The sequence below is a fragment of the Natator depressus genome, chromosome 3, assembly GCF_965152275.1.
Source record: "Natator depressus isolate rNatDep1 chromosome 3, rNatDep2.hap1, whole genome shotgun sequence".
NCBI lineage: Eukaryota > Metazoa > Chordata > Testudines > Cheloniidae > Natator > Natator depressus.
This window is the reverse complement of record NC_134236.1, coordinates 89,939,573-89,963,176: the sequence shown is the minus strand read 5'-3', so window position 1 is coordinate 89,963,176 and position 23,604 is coordinate 89,939,573. Positions and strand designations below refer to the sequence as shown.

The 23,604-nt window shown below is 50.5% G+C and overlaps 1 protein-coding gene across 2 annotated transcripts in view; it reads right to left on the bottom strand.

Annotated features, from left to right (window-relative positions):
• The window catches only part of LOC141984847 (dermatan-sulfate epimerase-like), a 308,715-nt gene that overhangs the window by 31,910 nt on the left and 253,201 nt on the right, over window positions 1–23,604 (bottom strand). The window contains exon 13 of one of the 2 annotated variants that reach the window (XM_074948285.1): window positions 5,763–6,231. In XM_074948285.1, the coding sequence (XP_074804386.1) occupies window positions 5,763–6,231 (469 nt within the window). Of the gene's footprint in view, window positions 1–5,762; window positions 6,232–23,604 lie in introns of those variants that run through there. The other variant, XM_074948282.1, reaches the window with a different exon arrangement.

The following is a 23,604-nucleotide window of genomic DNA, read 5'->3' as shown; positions in this document are numbered from 1 at the left end:
CCAGGAAAACCAAAACAAATTATTTGGATAAATGGGGTCTCTTTATCTTCTTAATGTTCCAGTGCAAGCATTTTTAAAATGTATCCTTTGATTAACTGTTGGAAAACTGCCTTTCTGTTGTGTGGGCTCTTTCTTCCTTACTAGATTCCAAAGGATCCTCTGCTTCCATATTATTTCTTTAACGATTGACTATGCTTCTCCATTCATAGTTGTTCTTTGTTTACTTTAAAAATAACCCTCATCAGGGTAGCAGTCAGTAATATGCTACCAACATTTCCTGTTGTAACCAACAGTTCAACTTTCTGGTTAGATCTTATGAATGGGAACTGAATTAAGGTTTCTCTTTATTACATATTATAAATTCATTACTGTAATAAAAAGATAAAATCACTTAGGTTTTCTGTAATTTATATAACAGCATCATAACTATACTATGGAAAAATTAAACTATATTCAAACAATGGAAAGCCTCATTCACACAAGAATGAAATTTTAAAATGACAAGTTTTACTCTCAGTGCACTCCATCATGCCCTGGAATAAAGCCTGTGGCACTTAGAATCACACTTATTTTATTTAAATATGGCCAAAGTCACCAAAACTCCTGTTTTGGTTTTATGGTAGATCTTAAACACTTAAGTGAAGTGATCTTCACTTACAATTATAAAAATTAAGGGTGTTAACTTTTAGATTCAGTGTCATCTTCACAGAAATCAAAGCAAAACCCAGATAAGACAGCAGAAGGAATCAAGCTGCTAACAACAAAACTTTGAGAAAGCCAGATTTGAAACATTCCAATCTATTGAGATGAATCCTGTCAATGACAGAATGCCATTTTAAATGAAACAATGTATCTACCCTCACACTTATTAAACCTGTGAGGTTGTACTAATATCAACAAGAAAGATATTTTTCTTCCATAATTCCAGGCAATTTGGTATATTTAAATAAACTCTATAGCAAGACAGGTCCAAGTTTTCTGAAGCTCCATTCCTGTGATACTGCATACACTGTTCTATTCAGTATAGGTTCATCTACCATGCTCCTCAGCATAGTATCTGAGCTCCATCTAGTAGTCCAATAGTATGTTAAGCAATGTAACGCATATCTGTCAGGTGTTTGTTCTCTCATCCTCTCTCGAGGGGGGAAAAGTGTTTGCAGTGGAGCATGTGTTGCTATGTATTTATGTTTGAGAAAGCAAAGTCAAAGAAACACGTCTTGCTCTTGGAGTGAAAGGTGGTGGGAACGATCCCGAGAAACGCTGCCTCCCATACAGATAAGCTTCACCCTTATTGTATAAAGTTCCTTTGTGCTAGACGAGTGAAGTTGACAACTGGCATCTTCACTGTGGAGCTTTAGTTGATCCTGTGGATACACTGGAGTCTGAAGAGTTGTCTGCATAGCATCTCTGTGGCAATATGTGGCTATCCAACAGTTCCCAAGTTCACTTTGGAGGAGGAAGTCACAAGAAGGCATTTACTTTCCATGATTTGCTGGGTAGCAGAGAGAGTGAAAGCTGGGACATCTTGAATAGCTCAAGAGCCAAATTCTCTCCCTGAGTGCAAGGCCTGAGAAAAAGGGTTTTGCGCAGCAAATTGCTACAGAAGTCAGGGAACGGAATCCTTTCCCAAGATTAAAAGTCAAACTGTGTGTTTTTTAATTGTTGATCCATGTATTTGGGGACCTAATTGCCATGCCACTATCTTTCTCCCCAAATCCCCTTTGTGTTGTGTGGCTAAAGCCTCTGTTCTGTGGCATTCTCCCACGACGCCCAGCCAGTGCAGAATCTCTGCATCCTACTCCCCCCCTCACACTCTGTTCTATTCTAGTTCCTAGACCATCATGATAGGGTTTGTTGGGTTTTTTTAACCCCCTCACTTCATGATGCAGCAGTTCTGCTGCCTTTCAAGTCCTAGGATACCTATGTGGGAGGACTGGGCTAACAGTGAAACTAAATCCCTCCTGAGACTACCTTGCGTCTGTAAAGAGACCCAGAGGCCATCTCCAGGGTGACAGACTCTTAATAAGACTTCTTAGAAATAATACAAATTAAAAATAACTTGCTTGGTACTCTGAATAGTTTAGGTCAGGGCAGGCCAACGATAGATTTTGATAATGAACAGTCACTGCTTTTTATTAAAAAGCAATCTATGAAGAATTTTTCCTGTGTATGCAAATTCTAACAAAATGAATTTGCATATAATTCACCTCTTTCTCTATCTCACCTCTCCCAAGGGTTTTATCTGGGCTTGGAAGGATTATATTTTTAATCAGTAAATGTTGACAAACGTCAATTCTACCATACACACACAAACCAACGAAAAAATAATAATCATTATGTACAAAACGTAGGCAAAGAAAGAAAAACACTCCTTGAAAACATATTAATTTGATTTGAAGATATTTTCGTTGTGTGTTTTGACCTGTGATGTGATGCTGACAATCTGTATTTCAAGAGTTAAAGCTTTCACTTTTTGAATTTCAACATCTACTATCATTAAATTAGTCTGACCCTTCCTCTCGCATAATTTTCCACAAAAGTGAAAATATAAATAGATAAAAATAGAAAAAAATGCTTAAAAATAAACATTAGAATTTTGATGGATATTACGGAATTCTGCCCAGCCTAGTTTTATAGAGCTGCAGCCCCAGTCCTGCATGCTGCTCCATGTGGGCTCAGAGGCATTAGCAGATAGTTTGTACGTTAATCTTGAATAATCTTATTTGTCATTTTCTTTTATTCTGTGTCTGTCACTTGTAACTATAAGGAACGGTGATTAAAGAAAAGGGGAAGCGCTGACCTCAAAACACACTGCTATTGAAAGCATAGGAGACAAATGTTAACTCTGTGCAGTGTATGAAAACAAAAAACAGGGTTTAAGAGGCAATGTAAATCCATTACGTTTTCCCTCTAAAAGTTAAACCATGATCTAAAGCAGGGATCAGCAACCTTTGGCATGCGTCCCGTCAGGGAAATCTGCTGGTGGGCCAGGACGGTTTATTTACCTGCAGCGTCCACAGGCACGGAGCCCCGCAGCCTGCATTGGCCTGGAACAGCGAACTGCGGCCAGTGGGAGCTGCGATCGGCCGAACCTGAGGACACTGCAGGTAAACAAACCGTCCCGGCCCGCCAGTGGATTTCCCTGATGAGCCGCATGCCAAAGGTTGCCGACCCCTGATCTTAAGTGACACTTACTATTAAAATACAGGAAAATCAACAACTGCTCTACACTGCAGAGGCTGCATATTAAGTGTAGGATGCCTGTCAGAGACCAAGCACCAGGGTTGGCTTATAAAGAACAAAGATTTTCCAGTCCAGACAGCTTAAAAAGAAAATAGAATGGATTTAGTCCCCTCCCCCGACCTTGGGGAAAGAGACCAAACGAAAAGGTGTGCACAAAAACTACTATAAACTACAGCATAAGCAATGTAGTTCACAATAACATGGGATTCATTAGCCAACTCAGAGCAAGATCTTCCCTGGCTAGTCCTCTTTCTCCTGATGTTGCTGGAGATTTATTTCTTTCAATCCTGTTTCCTTTGCCCCAGGTTCTCATTTGCTAACCTGCTGCATCTTTGCCCTCAGCAGGGTTTGGCTAATCTGGCTGTCCCAACCATTAGTAGTCTAGCAACCACCATCACTAGCTGTTACAAAGGGGTGTACATTTGCCTATTTTTCCTTTACCTAGGTCTAGGATGAATGAATGCTGCAGATAATAATGAAAAGAAAACAAACAACAGAAGAATGCACTACCTTTCACACTACACTCATAGCATAGTTGCTCAGACATAAATACCACTCAAAACACAAAAACCCAGAATAGGAAAGATAAATGAATTTCAAAGGGAGAACAAGACCAGACAAACAAAAACCCAAAGTTTCTTCAAGAGACACATTACCTTTTCACGATGCCTCATTAATTGAAACTCTGATGTATACAAGATAGGTTCTATGTCAAATGGGTGCTGCAAATCAGGACTGAAAAGCTTTGACAAATTAGACATTTCATACAGTATTTAATCAAGAGAGCAAATGCCACGCGTCATTCTGAATGACAGTTTGATTTAAGTCATCTGAAGAAGTGGGTTTTTTACCCATGAAAGCTTATGCCCAAATAAATCTGTTAGTCTTTAAGGTGCCACCGGACTCCTTGTTGTTTTTATTTAAGTCAATGTTATCAAAATTGAAATTAAATACTGGAAAAGACATCTATATACAGTATTAAATCTTGCAGATGAAGAATGTCATCTCGCACTTCCTCTACCAGGGAGAACCCTACTAGGAAGGTAAGAAATTTTACCACCTTATAAGAGAGAGATACTTGGTTTAAAAAAAGTCTTACAAAAAAAGTAAGTGGCAGCACATACATTAATATTTCCTAAAGGCCAGAATCTGACACCGTTACTTATGCTGAAGGTAATCTTTTTTCTATCTTAGGGTATGTCTATACTAGAAACATAAATTGACCTTTATTAGGTCGACTTACAGCCACCGCAGTAAATTACTGCAGTGGCTGATGTCCACACTTCCCTCCTTGGGTCAGTGGAGCACGTCCTCACCAGGAGCGCTTTTACTGACCTAAGAGGAGCAGTGTAGGGAGCCCGGTCTCTCAGTTCCGCTTGCAGCTCCCTGCTGGGAGCCTGGCTGCCCCACAGGCTCCCAGACACCTGGGGGCTGCCCCTCCCACCCCTTGCCAAGAACTGGGGGAAGCTGCCCAGGGCTTCTCGCCTCCCCGTTCCCTGCCAGGAGCAGAAGGGAAGCTGCACAGGAATTGTCGCTTCCCCATTTCCCACCAGGAGTGGGGGCGGTGGAAGCCACCCAGGGCTTCTTGCTTCTCCAGTCCCTGCCAGGATCTGAGGGGGAAGCAGCCCGGGGCTTATCACCCCTGGGAAGCAGGGTCCAGCTGCCCCTGCTTCTTGCCCCCATCCCACTCCTGCTCCCTACCAGGAGCCAGGTAGCCATGTCAATTTCAGCTGGGAATGGGGTCGAGCCAGATCCCTGCTGGGAGCAGGGTCCATTCTTGTCCTGGCTCCAAGCCAGGAGCAGGGTCCAGCCCCACAGCTCTTTAGGGAAGTGGGGGGGCAGCTGGGCTCTAACTGCCTGGCTTTCTTGTCAATTTCACAGCTCCTGCCATGAAATTGAGAAGACATCCAACAACAGTATCTTCAGTGTCTACACAGCCACTGTTTTGCCCTAACTACATTGACATAAGCCTTACACCTCTCATGGAGGTGGAGTTATTATGTCAGTGTAGTATGGCACTTATATTGGTGGGAGGAACGCTGTAGTGTGGACACTGACATAAACAGGTTGATGTAAGCTGCTTTACCTCAACCTAACATTATAGTGTAGACCAACCCTTCATGCCTGGCAAAGATAAAAAGCCACCCAAACATCTCATGCACAAACCTGGGGTGAAACCCTGGCCCCACTGCAGTAAGTGGGAATTCCGCTATTGACTTCAACGGAGCCAGGAGGTCACTTCAGGATTGTAAACTGATGATTCTGTCACAGTTAGAATTATTTATAACAGCCAATGTTCAATGAAGATTTAAGAGTGGCTGGTGCACCGTTTCTAATAGAGGGCAAATTAATTCTCAATATTTGTTAACAAGCTAAGTATAGAGACAACTGAATTATGATTTGCATATCAAGCGAAATATAAAAGTCAGTATCTTATACTAACATACTCTCACACATTCGTTCACTCATTCAATTACAAGCAGAGTTTACGCAGTAAGAACAAAAAGACAAAAATCTACCAACTAGGCTGAGCCGCCATCCTTTCCATGTAATCCTTGGCCATATTTATGGCTTCGATATTCTTGGGGTAGAGCACACAGAACATTGCCAGGGCACCCAGATTGTTGCCATAAATTTCATTCCACCGAGCACTGAACTCCTTGGGATCCCAGGGAGGAAGGTAGTCCAGGGGACTGGACAGCATGGTCTGAACTGCCTCAGTCAGACGAGCTGCAATGTGCTGATGCGTAGTGGCAGCCTTGATCCGCAAGTCCTCCACCTCTCCTTTAGAAAAGTACAGCATGGGGTAGCTGTCGTAGTTGGCATTGACAAAAGGAATCACAGCGCTTGGGTTCTCATAGGTGCTGGAGGCCAAAGCAAAGCAAACCACATGTATGAAAAACACGCTGGGAGCCCCCCGTGTGTGAGTCCTCATTGTGGCATCAGATCTCCAAGTCTCAATGGCAGCCAAACCATCTTTAACATATCCTAGGGATGACAAACAAGAGTGAAAAGGGGTCATTAGGTACAATTCATTGGACAACAGTTGCCATCACAGCATATTTCACAAGAAATCTGATTCAGTCTGGAATTATAAGAAAACGTGTGCTGTACAGGTGGCTTTTAAATCATTTTTACATTGATACTTCAGATAAAACCCTTTCTGAGCAACCAACTTGAAAATCAGGGAAGCTACATTTTTGGGAAGAAAGGCCCTTTCCCACAAACACACCTTTACTCAGATTCCAGAGTGATGATGATAGTATAATACACAGATAGATACAACTCAATATAGAGCTTAAACTCTTGACTTCCTAAGAATCAGAATAATTATGACTGTGCCTAATGTAAAACATCACTGACTGTGCTAGCTAAGGTGGGGGAGGGAAAGAGAAGCAGAGATTACATTAACAGCAGCCAAGACTGAGTGCTGGATTGGCTGATGTTACCAGCTGTGGAGTAAAGATTTTGGAATGCAAGAGGTTTGTGCTGGGGTCATTTTATGCTTTGTACAAGGCCTCTGGTTCTGACACGTCTTCGTTTAAAAAAGAAAAAAGCAGCAGAGTCCTGTCAAAGCACATGAAATAAATGACCCGTAGGGTGTGTGGAGTTTTTTTCTTATTACTATTTTAAAGGGCCTTCCATTTTGCATGTGGAGATTTATAACCAGTCACTAAAGAAGCAAAGCTGAACAAAAGCACATTTTTCTAAATAAATGACTGTCTTAAAATGTGTTTAAACGACAAATCTATACAGAGGTTAAATGTGTTTAAATATAGGTAGTTACTTTTTTTAAATTACTAGCTCTCTAGCTCTGGGTCTCAGACAAATCAAGGCTAGGATCCCCCGGAGGAAAGTCAGGGAATTCCTGAAATTCTTCAGCGGGGAAAGGTTACAGAAAGCAGACTGAAGAAAGACAGTTTTATGTAAATAATGAAGAGTAGTTTTCAATTATTAAAAAGAGACGTAGGCTGAGAGAAACCAGCAGCCAAAATCAAAGAAAAAATGAGTTTTCTAAGGAAAACGTGGTTCATAGATTCAGAAAGAAAAATCTTAAAAAGCTAAAGTACACAATTACCCCCTGCTTTCCCGCCAACCCCACATACACAGAGAGGCCAAGAGTTTCAAAACTGAAGTTAGGCTATGTCATGTCCATATCTAGGCACCCAGGCCCTGATTCAAAAAGGTATTTAAGCACATACAAAGTCAATGGGACTAGTTATGTGCTTAAAGTTACACATGTGCTTAAAGAAAAGGAGTACTTGTGGCACCTTAGAGACTAACCAATTTATTTGAGCATAAGCTTTCGTGAGCTACAGCTCACTTCATCGGATGCATTCAGTGGAAAATACAGTGGGGAGATTTATATACACCAAGAACATGAAAAAATAGGTGTTATCCTACACATTTCAGAGTAACAGCCGTGTTAGTCTGTATTCGCAAAAAGAAAAGGAGTACTTGTGGCACCTTAGAGACTAACCAATTTATTTGAGCATAAGATTTCGTGAGCTACAGCTCACTTCATCGGATGCATACTGTGGAAAGTGTAGAAGATCTTTTTATGCACATAAAGCATGAAAAAATACCTCCTTCCACCCCACTCTCCTGCTGGTAATAGCTTATCTAAAGTGATCACTTTCCTTACAATGTGTATGATAATCAAAGTGGGCCATTTCCAGCACAAATCCAGGGTTTAACAAGAAGGTCTGAGGGTGGGGGGGGGGGGGGGTAGGAAAAAACAAGGGGAAACAGGTTACCTTGCATAATGACTTAGCCACTCCCAGTCTCTATTCAAGCCTAAGTTAATTGTATCCAATTTGCAAATGAATTCCAATTCAACAGTTTCTCGCTGGAGTCTGGATTTGAAGTTTTTTTGTTGTAATATAGCAACTTTCACGTCTGTAATCGCGTGACCAGAGAGATTTTCTTTTTGCGAATACAGACTAACACGGCTGTTACTCTGAAACATGTGCTTAAGTGCTTTGTTGGACTGGAGCCCTAAAAAAGAGGGAGCTGTTGGGTACTGGGCACTTTTGAAAAATCAAATCATGATTCAGGTGTCTAAATATGAACTTAGGAGCCTAACTTCAGGCACCCAGTTTTTAAGTTTTTGGCATGCTATGCGTCTTCTTTCATGTGTACCACCAGGATAAAAACAATATAAACATTCCAGATCAGACACCAGTTTCCAGCACAATAATTCTTTTAACACTAATAGGAGGAAAAAAGTTGAATAGAGCATTTATAAGTGTTTTGTTACATTGCATGAATAAGTTCTGTGTCTTTTAGACAAAAGAATTATGATAGAGCAATTGTGTAGATTGCTGGGGACTATTTCTATTATATCTAATACCTCTCTCACACACAATGGTTTATCCGGCTATACTTAAAACTAATCCTATCAACCAGCTGTAAACAATGAATTCCTGCAATAGAATATTCTGACAGGAAGGAGGTAAGAACCAACCAAACCAGTACATCATGTTTCAAACATGATGTGGGTTTCCTAATAGTTCTGAAGGACTGTTTCCATAATAAAAGCCACAGTTTTCCAAAAGTCCTTTTAATCCTTTAGATCTGAAAAAAAAAAAGATTAAACAAGATAAACCAGAAAGGATTTCTAAAGAACAAGCAACAATTCCTGATTCTAGAATAGGAGGAAGAATGAAATGTTTTCTTCATGGTCATACATTGCAAGAAATCACCCTGCTGCTCACAGAAGAAGCAAAACACAGACATTCAATAGGCAAATTCTTCATTCCTCTCTCTGGTTCCAGTTCAGGAAAGTACATTACAACAACAATGGGACTTAAGCATTTGCTTACATATAAGGATGCCTGCTTAAGTGCCTTCCTAAATGAGAGTCTCTCCGAACAAACAACACAGAAAATACACGAGCATTTCCTAGGATCTTTGCAAGGTAGATCACATCTTCCTAGGACCCCACCATTCCATTAACATCAGTCAATACAAGTGATGCATCATTTCCCCCCTTCATAAATTTCTCAATATGGAACTGAAATATAAATGCCAAATTCACGTTTTTTCCCCCTTCATACATTTACAGTAACCATCATACAAGACTGATTGACCTGAAGATAGGCTGTTGTAGGAATAAACCTCATCTTCTTTCATTATATTCAAAAATCAAGATCTTGAAGAAAGTCAGCAGATACTGGTAAAAACAGTACTTTAAAATCATTCCTGTTTATATTTCATGTATCTAGGCGTAAAATGTTAAATGATCATAAGGATCTTCATAAGCTGAAGACAACGTACGTTCTCTAAAGTTCAAAAAGGCCCAACTCATGTCCCCTTTTTCATTAGTATCTAGGGGCCCCAAATCAGCAACAGCTATGTAAGGGAGGAGGCAGATCACAGGGTGTTCATATTCCTTCCTCTAGATTCTATTCTCTATGGAGGCACCATCCACAGCAGTATGGAGAGGGTCAATGGAGTAGGACCCTGGCAAGCCCACAGGATCAGTGTCTCTGTGGACCCACTGTTCGAACTATTCTACATACAACAGGGAGGGACACACTTACTTTCCTTGGACTCTACAACCTGGGTAGGGGGCTGGACTATTCTTCACCAACCACCACAGAGGATCCTTGCCCAAAACCCACTTATTTGGGTTTTGTGAAAACAAGGAAGATGTGGGAGCAAGTGATTAAACAGTCAAAAGGCAAGACAAAAACTTTGGATCTCAGCAAGGTTCATTTGTGAATCCCTGGAAACCTTCATCTTTATAAAGAAGCAGCACCATTGATAATGATAGTAATAATGGAAACAATCACACAGCTTTAAGGATCATGGAATATGAAAAGCTGCAATAATAAAATCATAAATAAAACTATAAATAATGATGATAATAAATAATGGTGAGAAATTACAGGTTATGCAGCCCTATACACACTGGCGCCACCGTGACAGACTGTGTCTCACCCCCAGGGAAGTCAGATAGCAGTACAACCATTGCCCTCTCTTGTAGGTTCTGACGGGGGGGGGGGGCAGCTTTCATTTAAGGCTCCAACAGAGGCTCTCCAGGAGATGTTCTACCTATTTGATAAGATTAGCACACTGGATGTGGCTCACCATGTAAGACATGCACACGGTCAATTTCTTATTTCCAGTTCGGGGTTGAGATTCCCCAGTAGGAGCACAAAGTTAGGCCAAAATTGGGCCCCACTCCTCTTCTCCTTTCACTTTGGAAGGAGGTGTGTAGCTGCAGTTTTCCATATAACCCCACATAATCTGAGTTATGTTCCCATATCATGAAGTACAAATTCTCCTCATCCAGATACAATAGAGGCACTCATCTGAGAAGAATCTATGATAATGTAAGATGGTATTGTGAACAAAGAACAGGACAGGAAGTCAGGAGATCTGAATTTTATTCCTGTGTCTGCCACAGAGCTTCTTTCATCATCAGACAAATTATTTAACCACTCTGTCTATGATTCAGCAAAGCATTTAAGCCCATGATGAACCAAATCCATCCTTGTTCAGCAAAGGACTAAAATCCATGGTTAAGTCTCAGTTAAATCAATGCGACTTAAGTACATGGTCAATTCACACTTTGCTGATAGGGTGGCCAGGTGTCCGGTGTTCGACTGGATCTACTGACTGGACACCCAAAGTCCAGTTACTGCGAGCAGGGGAGGCACCGAGACATCACCCGCACCAGCCCCTAGTCAGCCCTGGCCACCTCCTACCTGCACTGGATGGCTGCAGCTCCCAGCCCTGGCTCTGCAGGTGAGTCCCTCCAGACCCACACAGGGAGTGAGGGAGAGGGGAAAAGCAGTGAGAGATGGAGGGAGGGGGAAAGAGGAGCGAATGGTAGGTTGGGCCTCGTGGGGAAGGGGTAGGCAGGAGTGGGGCCTTGGGGAAGAGGAAGCATGGGGTGAGGCCTGGCAGAAGAGGCAGGGATGGGGAGGTTCCGGCACTCCTGCTGGAGTGTCCAGTTTTTAAATATTACAAAGCTGGCAACCCTATTTGCTGAATAGGGATGGACTCAACCACTTGCCTAAGTGCTTTGCTAAATTGGGGCTTCTGTGCTTAGGAACACAATTAAAATGCACTTTGGGTCCATCCTACCTGAAAGAGTTAACACATTTTAGAATGTTCTCCATCTGTCTAATGGGGAAAATTTTCCTCCACCTTACATGGTTGTTTAAAGAGTAAATTCATTAATTTTTATATCTATCTTCAGATGCAAGGTGCTATGTAAGGGCAAAGGATAAAATTTGGCCCCAAATAGTAACAATTATACTAATAAATGCACATATGTTTTAGACTCACTACAATTGCATTAATGTATATAGTGAAATTCAATTACTGTAGTAGAATTCACTTATTTTGAAAATTAACTTCTGTAATGCTGAATAACCGTTAACAGGACAGTCAACTGATTTATATTGTTTGTGTATTGTTCTCTTATGTGTTTTTTTCCTAAGATACTGAACATTACAGAAATAAATCAAATTATTTTGCAAAAGAATAAAAAACCTGATTTGATAAGCTGGGGCAATTCCAAATTTGTTCAGATAATTGGCAGCTCATACAATCAGATATCAGTGGTAAGAGAATCAATACACAGACATGCTGCCAGTTTGTTAGACAGAAAGCTTAGGATACAGGGCAGTCAGATCACTAAGATCCTATCATAGACTATTATTTAAATTAAGAGATTCCCCTTAATCTTGTCTCAAAACATGAAACCACACAGTAGCCACACACAACTTGGAAGCTAAGCTTTAGGAAGACACTCAACATCTTTGGGAAAGAATTTTCTTTGTCTAATTAGGAGGAAACCACTCACTGATACAGTCAAGTGTAAAAAGAGGGCAAATGTGCTACAAGTTTAACTGAGTAATGTGACAGGGTTCAGGCCAGATGGCTACTGGACAGTAATTTTTTTTTCGAAGCAAAAGATGTTTTTATTTGCATAACACACTTACAACGTAAAAACAGCAGCATATGCAATGTGTAACACAGCAACCAATCACAATTGTTTTCTCATTAGCTTCAGGGGAGGGAAGTGTTCAAGCTTGCCTGGGTCCAGAGTGGGGGGCTTCCTCGACTCTCGTGGTCTTCCACCCTTCCGAGTTACCTGGTGGCCCAGAGCAAGGGGGCTTCATCGACTCTCGTGGTCTTCCACCCCCTCGAGTTACCTGGTGCCACGCCCGAGTGTCACCAACAATTCCCTCCTCTGAAAGCATCCAACAAGAGGGGCAGGCTGTGGGGTGGACAATCCGGGGGATGGGGGGGGCACGCGTACCCACGTGTGAAATGACCTCTCTAAGGTGGTGGTGTCCGCAGCAGCAATGGCTGGGGCTGGGGCCTCTTACTCTCTCCCCCAATCAAAGGGTCAGACAAAGGGACCCGGACGGGGACACCGAGCAGAGAACCTCGGACAGCGCCCACCGCTCCTCAAAAGCATCAAGGGAGTCGGTGGACGCCGCCCAGAAGAACTCCGCCCGGATATGTGAACGGACCGAGGATCGGAAAACGGCCCCACAGTCACAGGAAACTCCGTCGGCCAACCTCTTCTCTCTGGTTTTATAGATGGCCGTTTTAGCCAGGGCCAGGAGGAGGTCAACTAGGAGATCCCGTCACTTTCTGAGGCCACGGATGTGAAGTGCATAAATAAAAAGGTGAGGGGAAAAATGCAACCAAAAACGTAATAGGAGATTTGTGAGGAGCTGGAACAGGGGCTGCAGCCTGGCGCACTCCAGATATACGTGCGCCAGGGTTTCCCTCACAAAACCAGCACCAACCCTGTCAACCCAGGGTTGTCCCACAAAAGGGACAAGTATCTGGGATGGGGGTGAAACGCGCCAAGTACGTGCCCGTGCTCACAGCTCCGTGAAGGAGCCGCCAACTGATGTCCACGACGGGCCTCGGAACCAAGGTGGAATATAGGCTGGCCCACCAGGGCTGCTCACCCTCCAAAGATCTCACCACTTTGTGTCGGGGTGGGACACTAGGGTGAGGGCGTGAAAGGTGTGGAGCGCGAGCGTGTATAGATGTTGCCTTGGCGCGATTTGGAAGCGTACCGGCTGCAGTTCATGCAGCTGGCTCGCAGTGAAGGGGTGAGGGGGTCGATCAGATCTGCGGGGCAGCGGTCCAATTAAAAAGTCCGGCGGGCATGGGGTAGAGGGTGGGCGGGGCGTGTCTTCGAGCAGGACCCGGTTGAGGTAAGCTCGAGCAGCGGGTGGCAAAGCGGCCTTCACCTCCTGAAGTACGCGCTGGGGCGTACGAGGTCTGGAGAGCCCCATGCACCGGGTGAGCATTAGGGGATCCAGCCAGTCTCCCCGGTCGCAGTCCAGGAGGTCTCCGACTCTCGTGACTTCTGCCAGGATCAAGCTCTGGTGCACCGAGTGGGACTCCGCCACCTGCACACGGAGCTGGGGGTTGTGTAGCAGGGGCTCCGCGAGGAGATCTACCCCCTCAATGGCCGCCATGGACCTGGTCGTTAAAAACAGTTTCCAAGTCCGGAGGAGGTCCTGGTAGAAGATCGGCAGCCCGGAGAGGTCTCGCGGAAGACCTCCCTGACGGAGATAAAAGAGCTGCCGGTCGTATCGGAGACCTCGGATGCGGCGCAGGATGGCGTGCGCCAGTGTGCTCCATGCCGAACTGCTTGCACCATAGAGGAGCCTCTGTAGGGCCTGGAGGCAGAAGACACGGACCTGAGTGTGTAGACACTTCAGGCCTTGTCTTCCTTCCTTCAGGGGTAGATGAAGAACCCCTACAGGGGCCCAGTGCGTTCCTGATCAAAAGAACCCCAGAATCGATGTCCGGAGGTTGGTCAGGAAACCCGGGGCCGGGACCAGGGTGTTGAGCCTGGACAGGACTAGTTGATTAAGCACCAATGCTCTTCCTCGGAGGGAGAGACATCGGAGTAGTCCCGTACATTTCCGGAGCCGCTCTATCACCCCGCCCTCTAAATTTTCCCAGTTCTCCGGCGGAGAGGGATGCGTGGCAGAAAGGTAAACGCCGAGGTAGAGCAGCGGACCCGCGCTCCACCGGATGGTCTGAAGCGCGGGTGGGAGGGAGCTCGCCTGCCGCCAGTCTCCTACCGCCAAGCCAGAGCTCTTGACCCAGTTGACCCAGGAGGAGGAGGCTGCCAAATAGATGGCCTGGCAAGCCTCCACCCGCGCCACGTCGCCGGGGTCCTGGATCACGAGGAGCACATCATCAGCGTACGCCAACAGGACCAGCCGCAGCTCCGGCTCCCGCAGCACCAACCCTGTCAACCTCCTGCGGAGGAGACAGAGGAAGGGCTCTATCGCCAGAGCATATAGCTGGCCTGAGGGGGGCACCCCTGCCGTACTGCTCACCCGAAGCTGACTGGTTCAGTCAGGGTCCAGTTGAGCTTAACCAGACACTCTACGGAAGCGTACAGCACCCGGAAAAACCCACAAACTGGGGTCCGAAGCCAAACGCTTGCAGAGTGCTCAGGAGGTACCCGTGGTCCACCCTATCGAACGCCTTCTCCTGATCTAGGAACAGGAGGGCGAATGACAGACCGTCTCTACGCCCGAGTTCCAAAAGGTCCCAAACCAGAAATAGGTTATCAAAGATACTGAGGTCCAGGACGGTGTAGGTCTGGTCTGGGTGGATCACGTCTGCCAGCACAGACCCTAGCCACAGTGAGATTGCTTTCGCTACGATTTTGTAGTCCGTGCTGAGGCGCGAGACGGGACGCCAATTTCGTAAATCGCGAAGGTCCCCCTTCTTCTGCAATAAAGCTCGCCTGCAGGAGAGAGGGAGGACCCCGCTCTGCAGAGACTCAGCCCAGACGGTGACTAGGTCTGGGCCGAGGATGTCCCAAAACACGTGGTAGAACTCCATGCCTGGTGACTTATTGGTGGGCATACGACGGAGGGCTTCCGAGAACTCGGCCAGAGTGAGAGGCAACTCTAGCCAATCTCGGTCGCTCGCGCTGACCGTAGGGAGCTCCTCCCAAAGCACTCTGCAAGCGCTAGGGTCGGTCGGATCCGGGGAGAAAAGACTTGTGTAGAAGGCTTGGGCCCTCCCGCACATCTCCGCCGGTTCCGTGAGGGGGGTGCCGTCTTCTGCCAGGAGGCAGGTGACGCATTTCTTGGCCCCCCTCGTTTTCTCCTGGGCATAGAAGAAGCGGGAGCCGCGATCCATCTCCCGAAGGAGGTGGATGCGGGATCGAACAAAGGCGCCCCGGGCCCGATGGTCCTTGAGGGCCCAGAGCTCCTCCCGCTTCTCCCGGCACGCTCCGCAGAGGAGCGGGTCTTCGGGGCTGACGGCCAGACGCCTCTCCATCTCTAAGACCTCCCGTTCCAACTGCTCTATCGCCGCATTTCTCCGTCGGCTGGTGCCCCAGGTGTAGTCGCAGCAGAAAAGCCAGGCGCGCACCTTCCCCAGGTCCCACCACCACTGCGCCGAGGGAAAGGCGCGCCGCTGCCCTCGCCAGACCAGCCAGAATTCCCGGAAGGACGTCATGGAGCCCTCATCCTCCAACAGGCTGTTGTTAAAATGCCAATAGGCCGGCCCCGGCCTCTCCGCACAGAGGGAGGCTGTCACGGTGGCTAGGTGATGGTCAGAAAATGGGGCCAGCCGAATGCTGGAGGAGTGGGCTCGTGAGAGATGGAAGCGTGATGGATAAATGCGGTCCAACCAGGAGTGGCTCGACCGATGGGCTTCCACCCGGACAAAGGTGAACGTGGAAGTGTCATCCGGGTGGTGGTCATGCCAGATGTCCACTAGGGAGTGATGTTCAACTATCTCCCGGAGGGTGTCCACGGCGGCCAGGCACTGCTCGGTCCCCGAGCGGTCTCGCTCCTCGAGGGTGGTATTAAAATCCCCTCCCAGGACCAGGCACTCGTGAGAATCTAAGATGCCGAGGAAGGTGGACGCCTGCTGATAGAATTGCAGCCGCTCCGGGCCCAATGTCGGGGCATAGACGTTAACGAGGTTAACCACGAGCCCCTCTATACGGACCCAGAGATGCAGCAGGCAACCCTGCACGGCCTCGGTGACCCCTAGCACCTCGGGCCGTAGGTCAGGGGAGAACAGGGTCACCACTCCAGCCTGCCGAATCGTGGAATGGATAAAGTAGACCCTGTCCCCCCACTCCAGCCGCCAACTATCTTCGGCGGTCGGATCCGTATGGGTCTCCTGCAGGAAAATCACAGAGTACCCTCCCTCCCGAAGGAAGGAGAGCACCTGGGACCTGCGGAGAGCCATCCTACAACCCCAGGTGTTCAACGTTGCGATGGTGAGAGGTGTCATGGGGAGGGCTGGGGGGGATCCTCACTGGCAGGGATGCTCGCATCCCCCAGCGGGCCGCGCGACAGTCCCTGACCCATCCCATAGGGGAGTAATTGGTCACGGAAGATGTGGACCCGCCAGTAGGCCGCGGCATCCTGCTTCCCCGTCCCTTTACCTTCCCCCATGAGGGCCCTTGTGGCCCGGAGGGTTTGAAAAAAATCCCCCCATTGCTGGAGAGCAAGCTGTACCTTGTTGCGGGAGCCACGGACATCCTCTAAAAACTTCCGCAGCTCTCCTCGCAGCTCATGGGGGGGTGGGGTTATGGTTTCCTGGTTGTTCCCCGTCGGGGCCCTTGGTGCAGCCCCATGGCCTACTAAAACGGGCAAGCAGGGTGCGGACCCCCGACAGGGTGCCTGATGGGCTGCAGCTTCTAGGCCCGCCTCAAACCCTGGGGCGATAGGGGGCGGTGGAGGGAAAATAGCACCCCTAATGGGTCGGGGCAGGAGAATGCAAAGGCCGCTCCCTGGAGGTCATCGATTGGAAAAGGGAAGGAGACAGCCCTGGGGGCGGCGATAACATCGCAGGAGGTAGACTGGATAGGGGTAGGGGCAGGGGCAGGGTCAGAGGCGAGGTTCTGGGTTTCGGGAGGCGAGCAGCTGGATGATGGCGCCTCCCGATCAGGCTAGAGGGTTAAGGGGGTGGGGAGGGAGCTCTCAGTGATACCAGGCGCGGGCTCCATGGTGGATTTAGCGGCTACAGCATCAGGAAGTGGATTATCTTCTGTTGGGCCCCCGCCCGGGAAGGAAATGAATTGCTCCGCACCAACAGGGTGTGCTCCTGGTGGCTCGTGTCCTGGTCGCATGGCGCCGGCTGTCACCTGAGCAGGCTCGGTGGTCGTCAGCGGGGTGCCATCAGCGGCCAGGTCGATGGAAGAGTCCAGGGGCTCCTCGGAGGTGGGAGCAGAAGCGGCAGTTAGGGGGAGGGAGCACGGGGAAAAGAGGGGTGGAGTGAGGTCGTCCAAATCGAGGTTTTCTGGCAAAAGGTCGTCCTCCCCCTGGGCGACCGGGGTCAGACCTAGGGCCTCGATCTCCTCGAACATGGAGGAGAGGACAATTTATGTCGCCCCGGGGTTCTCCCCGCTGGCACCCATCACGACGGTTGCCTCAGGGTTCACGGGGGCTTCGGGCAGTGTCAGGACAGAAAGGGCTTCCTCGAGGGTCTCGGAGGGGAGGGTCTCCTGTGGAGGGGAGACACTACCCTCCGGTGCTACCACGTCTTTCCCGGCTGACACCGGTGGATGGAACGCACTCGTGGGCAAAGCGGAAGGTTCGGCATCAGTGCCCCCCTTCCTGGTCTTCTGGGGGGCCTCCGCCTCGGGTACATGAGGCGGAGCTCGAGCCTTCCACTTGCCTCGCTTCCTCTGGACTAGGGCCCAGCCCTCCATGGCATCATCTGGGGGCTGGTTAGCAGGGGTCGTATCAGGGGGTAAAGGCGATGGCTCAGGGGCTTGGGCGGGGGACGGTGGGGCGGCATAAGGGAGGGAGGATTCTCCCTGGGGCAGGCTCTCTCCCATGCCTGGTGGTATCTCTGCCACATCCTCCTCCATAGGCCCCGCCAGATTGTCAGCAGCAATGGCCGGGGCTCTCCCGCTCATCTGGGCGTTGTAGGGGAGGTGCCCCATGGGCCTGAGCGGGAGAAGTGGTGGTCCGAATAGGAGGGGGGGCGGGTTCGGGTATCGGGCGGCCAGGGGCGTCGCCAATGATGGGGCCGATGTCCTGCCGGTCTCGGGGATCTTAGGTGCCCCTCTTTGCCAGGCTAAGGGGCAGTCCCTCCGGACATGCCCCGACACCCGGCAGAGGTAGCACCGGGCTTCCCCCGTGGAGAAATAAACCCGTAACGGGCCCCCTGGTGGGGGACTAGGAAGGACCCCTCGAGCGCCTCTCCGTCACGCGCCGCCGACGGCAGTGGAAGCTGCACTTGCCAGCAGAAGGAAAAGGTGTGACGGAGGGTGGGGTCCTTGCAGCCTAACAGGAGAGGGCTGATGACAGAAACAGGTTTCCCCAGGTTGGAAAGGGCGGGTAACAGGGCAGCATTGGGGAGAAAAGGAGGGACAGAGGTCAGGACCAGGTGGACGCCCAGGTCCTCTAGCAGCTCTAGGGGGACAAACACCACCCCCACCGCCAGGCCCCTCTCTACCGCTTCCTGGGTGGCAGCCTCTGATGCTAAGAAGAAGAGAACCTTCCCATACATTTTGGAGGCTGCCACAATGGCCGAGGGCCACACCACTGCTGCCCAGGCATATGTCCTGGGGGCTGAGGGAGGGACATCCGCAGAGCTGGTGGAGGGGGCAGCGTGGGAGGATGCCGTGGTCAGTGGCGGGGCCGCAGCAGTGGGGGTGGCCCTGCCACGGAGGGCCTGGTGGTTTTAGCGGGGCCCTTCCCCTTCTTCTTGCCCTGGCCTTTCCCGCCGGCGCTAACAGCCGGCCGGCAGCCGGCCAGCACTTTAGCAGCAGCTGAGAAAGAAAAAAAAAACAACAAAAGAAAAGAAAGGGAGAGAGCGTCTGGCCCGGTTGGGGGGAAGCCGAAAGCAGGGGCAAAAAGCAAGAAAAGCCCAGGCCAGAGGGTAGCAGTAGGCGAGCAGATTAAGTAGGTCCCTTTTCCCTGGGTAAGGTAACAGGGAAGGTTTTTTTGAAACAGAAAAGAATTTTATTGTAACACTTGCAAAGAGTTACCAAGAAAACAAAACAAACTATGCAACAAAACAACGCAAACAGAAGGTATAACACAGCAGCTTTCAGGAGGGAGAAGTGTTCAGGCTAGCCTGGGCCCAGAGCGGGGGGGCTTCCTCGACACTCGTGGTCTTCCACCCTCCTGAGTTACCTGGTGGCCTAGAGCGGGGGGGCTTCCTCGACACTCGTGGTCTTCCACCCCCTCGAGTTACCTAGTGCCGTGCCCAGTGTCACCGATTATCCCTCTCCTGAGAGTGCCCGGCAAGATGGGCACGGCTGCAGGGTGGGCGGTTTGGGGGTGGGTAGACACCCATGTATTATAGGACCCCTCCTAGATGACAGTAATGATGGTATCCACAGCGGCAACGGCTGGGGCTGGCGTCTCTCGCTCTTCCCCTCAATCAAAGGGTCAGATGGAGGGAACCGGACGGGGTCACCGAGCAGAGAACCCCGGACAGCGCCCACCGCTCCTCAAAGGCGCCAAGAGAGTCGGTGGACGCCGCCCAGAGGAACTCCGCCCGGATACGTGAATGTACTAAGGATCAGAAAAGGGCCCTACAATCGCAGGACGATTCATGGGCCAACCTCCTCTCTCTGGTTTTAAAAATGGCTGTTTTAGCCGAGGCTAGGAGGAGGTTAACAAGGAGATCCCGCGATTTTGTGGGGCCACGGATGGGGAGTGTATAGATAAAGAGGTGAGGGGAGAAATGAAGCCAAAAGCGCAATAAAATATTTGTGAGGAGCCGGAAAAGGGGCTGCAATCTGGCACACTCTAAATATACATGCGCCAGGGTTTCCCCCACATTACAAAAAGGGCAAGTCTCCGGGATGGGGGTAAACCGTGTCAAAAACACGCCCGTGCTCACAGCTCCGTGAAGGAGCCGCCAACTGATGTCCCCGACGGGCCTCGGGACCAAGGTGGAGTACAGGCTGGCCCACCGAGGTTGCTCACCCTCCAAAGGTGGCAGGAGGTCCTGCCACTTTGTATCGGGGCGGGACACCAGGGTGTGGGTGTGAAGGGTGTGAAGCGTGAGTGTATATAAATATTTCCGTGGTGCAATTTGAAAACTGACCGGCTGCAGTTCATGCAGCCGGCTTGCAGTGAAAGGGTGAGGGGTTTGTCGGGATTGGCAGGGTAGGGGCCCAATGGAAAGGTCCGGCGGGCCTGGGGTAGAGGATGGGCGGGGTGCGCCCTCGCGCAAGGCTCGGTTGACATAAGCCCGAGCAGCGGGGGTCAAGGCGGCCTTCACCTCCTGAAGTACGCGCCGGGGGGTACGAGGGCTGGAGAGCCCCATGCGCCGAGCGAGCATCAGGGGATCCAGCCAGTCTCTCCGGTCGTAGTCCAGGAGGTCTCCGACCCTCGTGACTTCTGCCAGGACCAACCTCTGGCGCACCGAGCGGGACTTTGCCACCTGCACACGGAGTTGGGGATTGTGTAGCAGGGGCTCCGTGAGGAGATCTGCTCCCACGGTGGCCGCCACGGACCTGGTCGTTTGAAACAGTTTCCAGGTCCGGAGGAGGTCCTGGTAGAAGACCGGCAGCCCGGAGAGGTCTCTCAGAAAACCTCTCGGACAAAGATAAAAGAGCTGCCGGTCGTATTGGAGCCCTTGGAAGCGGCACAGGAAGGCGTGCGCCAGTATGCTCCACGTCGAACTACCTGCGCTGTAAAGGAGCCTCTGCAGGGCCTGGAGGCGGAAAACGCGGACCTGAGTGTACAGACACTTCAGGCCCTGCCCTCCTTCCTTCAGGGGTAAATGAAGAACTCCAACAGGTGCCCAGTGCATTCCTGACCAAAAGAACTCTAGAATCAATCTCCGGAGGTGGTTCAGGAAACCCTGGGCCGGGGCCAGGGTGTTGAGCCGGTACCAGAGCGTGGACAGGACTAGTTGGTTAAGCACCAGTGCTCTCCCTCGGAGGGAGAGACATCGGAGTAGCCTCGTCCATTTCCGGATCCGCTCTATCACCCCGCCCTCTAAATTTTGCCAGTTCTCCGGCGGGGAAGGGTGCGTGGCGGAAAGGTAAACGCTGAGATAGAGCAGTGGACCCGCGCTCCACCGGATGGTCTGAAGCGCGGGTGGGAGGGAGCTTACCTGCCGCCAGTCCCCCACCGCCAAGCCAGAGCTCTTGACCCAGTTGACTCGGGCGGAGGAGGCTGCCGAATAGATGGCCTGGCATGCCTCCACTCGCGCCAAGTCGCCCGGGTCCTGGACCACGAGGAGTATGTCATCGGCGTATGCCGACAGGACCAGCCGCAGCTCCGGCTCCCACAGCACCAACCCCGTCAACCTCCTGCGGAGGAGACAGAGGAAAGGCTCGATCGCCAGAACGTACAGCTGGCCCGAGAGGGGGCACTCCTGCCGCACTCCTCGCCTGAAGCTGACCGGTTCAGTCAGGGTCCAGTTGAGCCTAACCAAACACTCCGCGGAGGCATACAGCACCCGGAGAAAACTCAGAAACTGAGGTCCGAATCCAAACGCCTGCAGAGTGCTCAGGAGGTACCCATGGTCTACTCTATCGAACGCCTTCTCCTGATCAAGAGACAGGAGGGCGAACGACAGACCATCTCTCCGCCCGAGTTCCAAAAGGTCTCGGACTAGAAATAGGTTGTCAAAAATGCTGCGACCTGGGACAGTATAGGTCTGGTCTGGGTGGATCACATCCGCCATCACGGACCCTAGCCGCAGCGAAATTGCTTTCGCTACAATTTTGTAATCCGTGCTAAGGAGTGAGACGGGACGCCAGTTTCGTAAATCGCGGAGGTCCCCCTTCTTCGGCAGCAAGGCGAGCACCGCTCGCCTGCACGACAGAGGGAGGACCCCGCCCTGCAAGGACTCAGCCCAGACAGTGACTAGGTCTGGGCCGAGGATGTCCCAGAACGCGCGGTAAAACTTCACGGTCAGCCCGTCCATGCCCGGAGATTTATTGGTGGGCATGCGGTGGAGGGCTTCTGAGAACTCGGCCAGGGTGAGAGGCAGCTCTAGCCGCTCTCGGTCGCCCACGCTGACCGTGGGGAGGTCCTCCCAGAGCACCCTGCAAGCGCCAGGATCGGTCGGATCCGGGGAGAAAAGGCTTGTGTAGAAGTCGCGGGCCCTCCCACACATCTCCTCCAGATCCGTGAGGGGGGTGCCGTCTTCCGCTAGAAGGCAAGTGACGTGCTTCTTGGCCCCCCTCGTTTTCTCAAGGGCACAGAAGAAGTGGGAGCCGCGGTCCATCTCCCGAAGGAGGCGGATGCGGGACCGGACGAAGGCACCTCGGGCCTGGTGGTCCTCGAGGGCCCGAAGCTCCTCCCGCTTCTCCCGGCACGCTCCGCAGAGGGACAGGTCCTCGGGGTCGGCGGCCAGGCGCCTCTCCAGCTCCAAGACCTCCCGTTCCAACTGCTCTATCGCCGCATTTCTCCGTCGGCTGGTGCCCCGAGTGTAGTCACGGCAGAAGAGCTTGGCGCGTACCTTCCCTAGATCCCACCATCGCCGCACTGAGGGAAAGGCACGCCACTGCTCTCGCCAGGCCAGCCAAAACTCCCGGAAGGACGTCACGAAGCTCTCGTCCTCCAACAGGCTGTTGTTAAAGTGCCAATAGGCCAGCCCTGGTCTCTCTGCACGGAGGGAGACCGTTATAGTAACTAAATGATGGTCGGAAAAAGGGGCCGGCCGAATGGCGGAGGAGTGAGCCTGTGAAAGATGGAAACGGGATAAATAAATACGGTCCAACCGAGAGTGGTGTGACCGATGGGCCTCCACCCGGACAAAAGTGAACGTGGAGGTGTCATCTGGGTGATGGTCACGCCAGACGTCCACTAGGGAGTGATATTCAACTATTCCCTGGAGGATGTTCACGGCGGCCGGGCTCGGCTCGGCCCCTGAGCGCTCCTGTTCCTCGAGGGTGGTGTTAAAGTCCCCTCCCAGGACCAGGCCCTCGTACGAATCTAAGGTGCCGAGAAAGTCGGACACCCGCTGGTAAAATTGTGGCCGCTTTGGGCTCAGTTGTGGGGCATAGATATTAACAAGATTTACCACGAGCCCCTCCATACGGACTCGAAGGTGCAGCAGGTGGCCCGGCACGGCCTCAGTGACCCCTAGCACCTCGGGCCGTAGGGTGGGGGAGAACAGGGTCGCCACTCCAGCTTGCCAAGTCGTGAAGTGGCTAAAGTAGACCCTGTCCCCCCACTCCAGCCGCCACCTGTCCTCAAAGGTCAGGTCCGTATGGGTCTCCTGCAGGAAAACTACAGAGTACCCTCCTTCCCGAAGGTAAGAGAGCACCTGGGACCTGCGGAGAGCCATCCTACAGCCCCTGGTATTCAAGGTTGCAATAAGAGTAGGCATCATGCGGAGGGCTGGTGGGGTGGAGGTTTCTCGGTGGCGGGGGTGTTTGTGGCCCCCGGCGGGTTG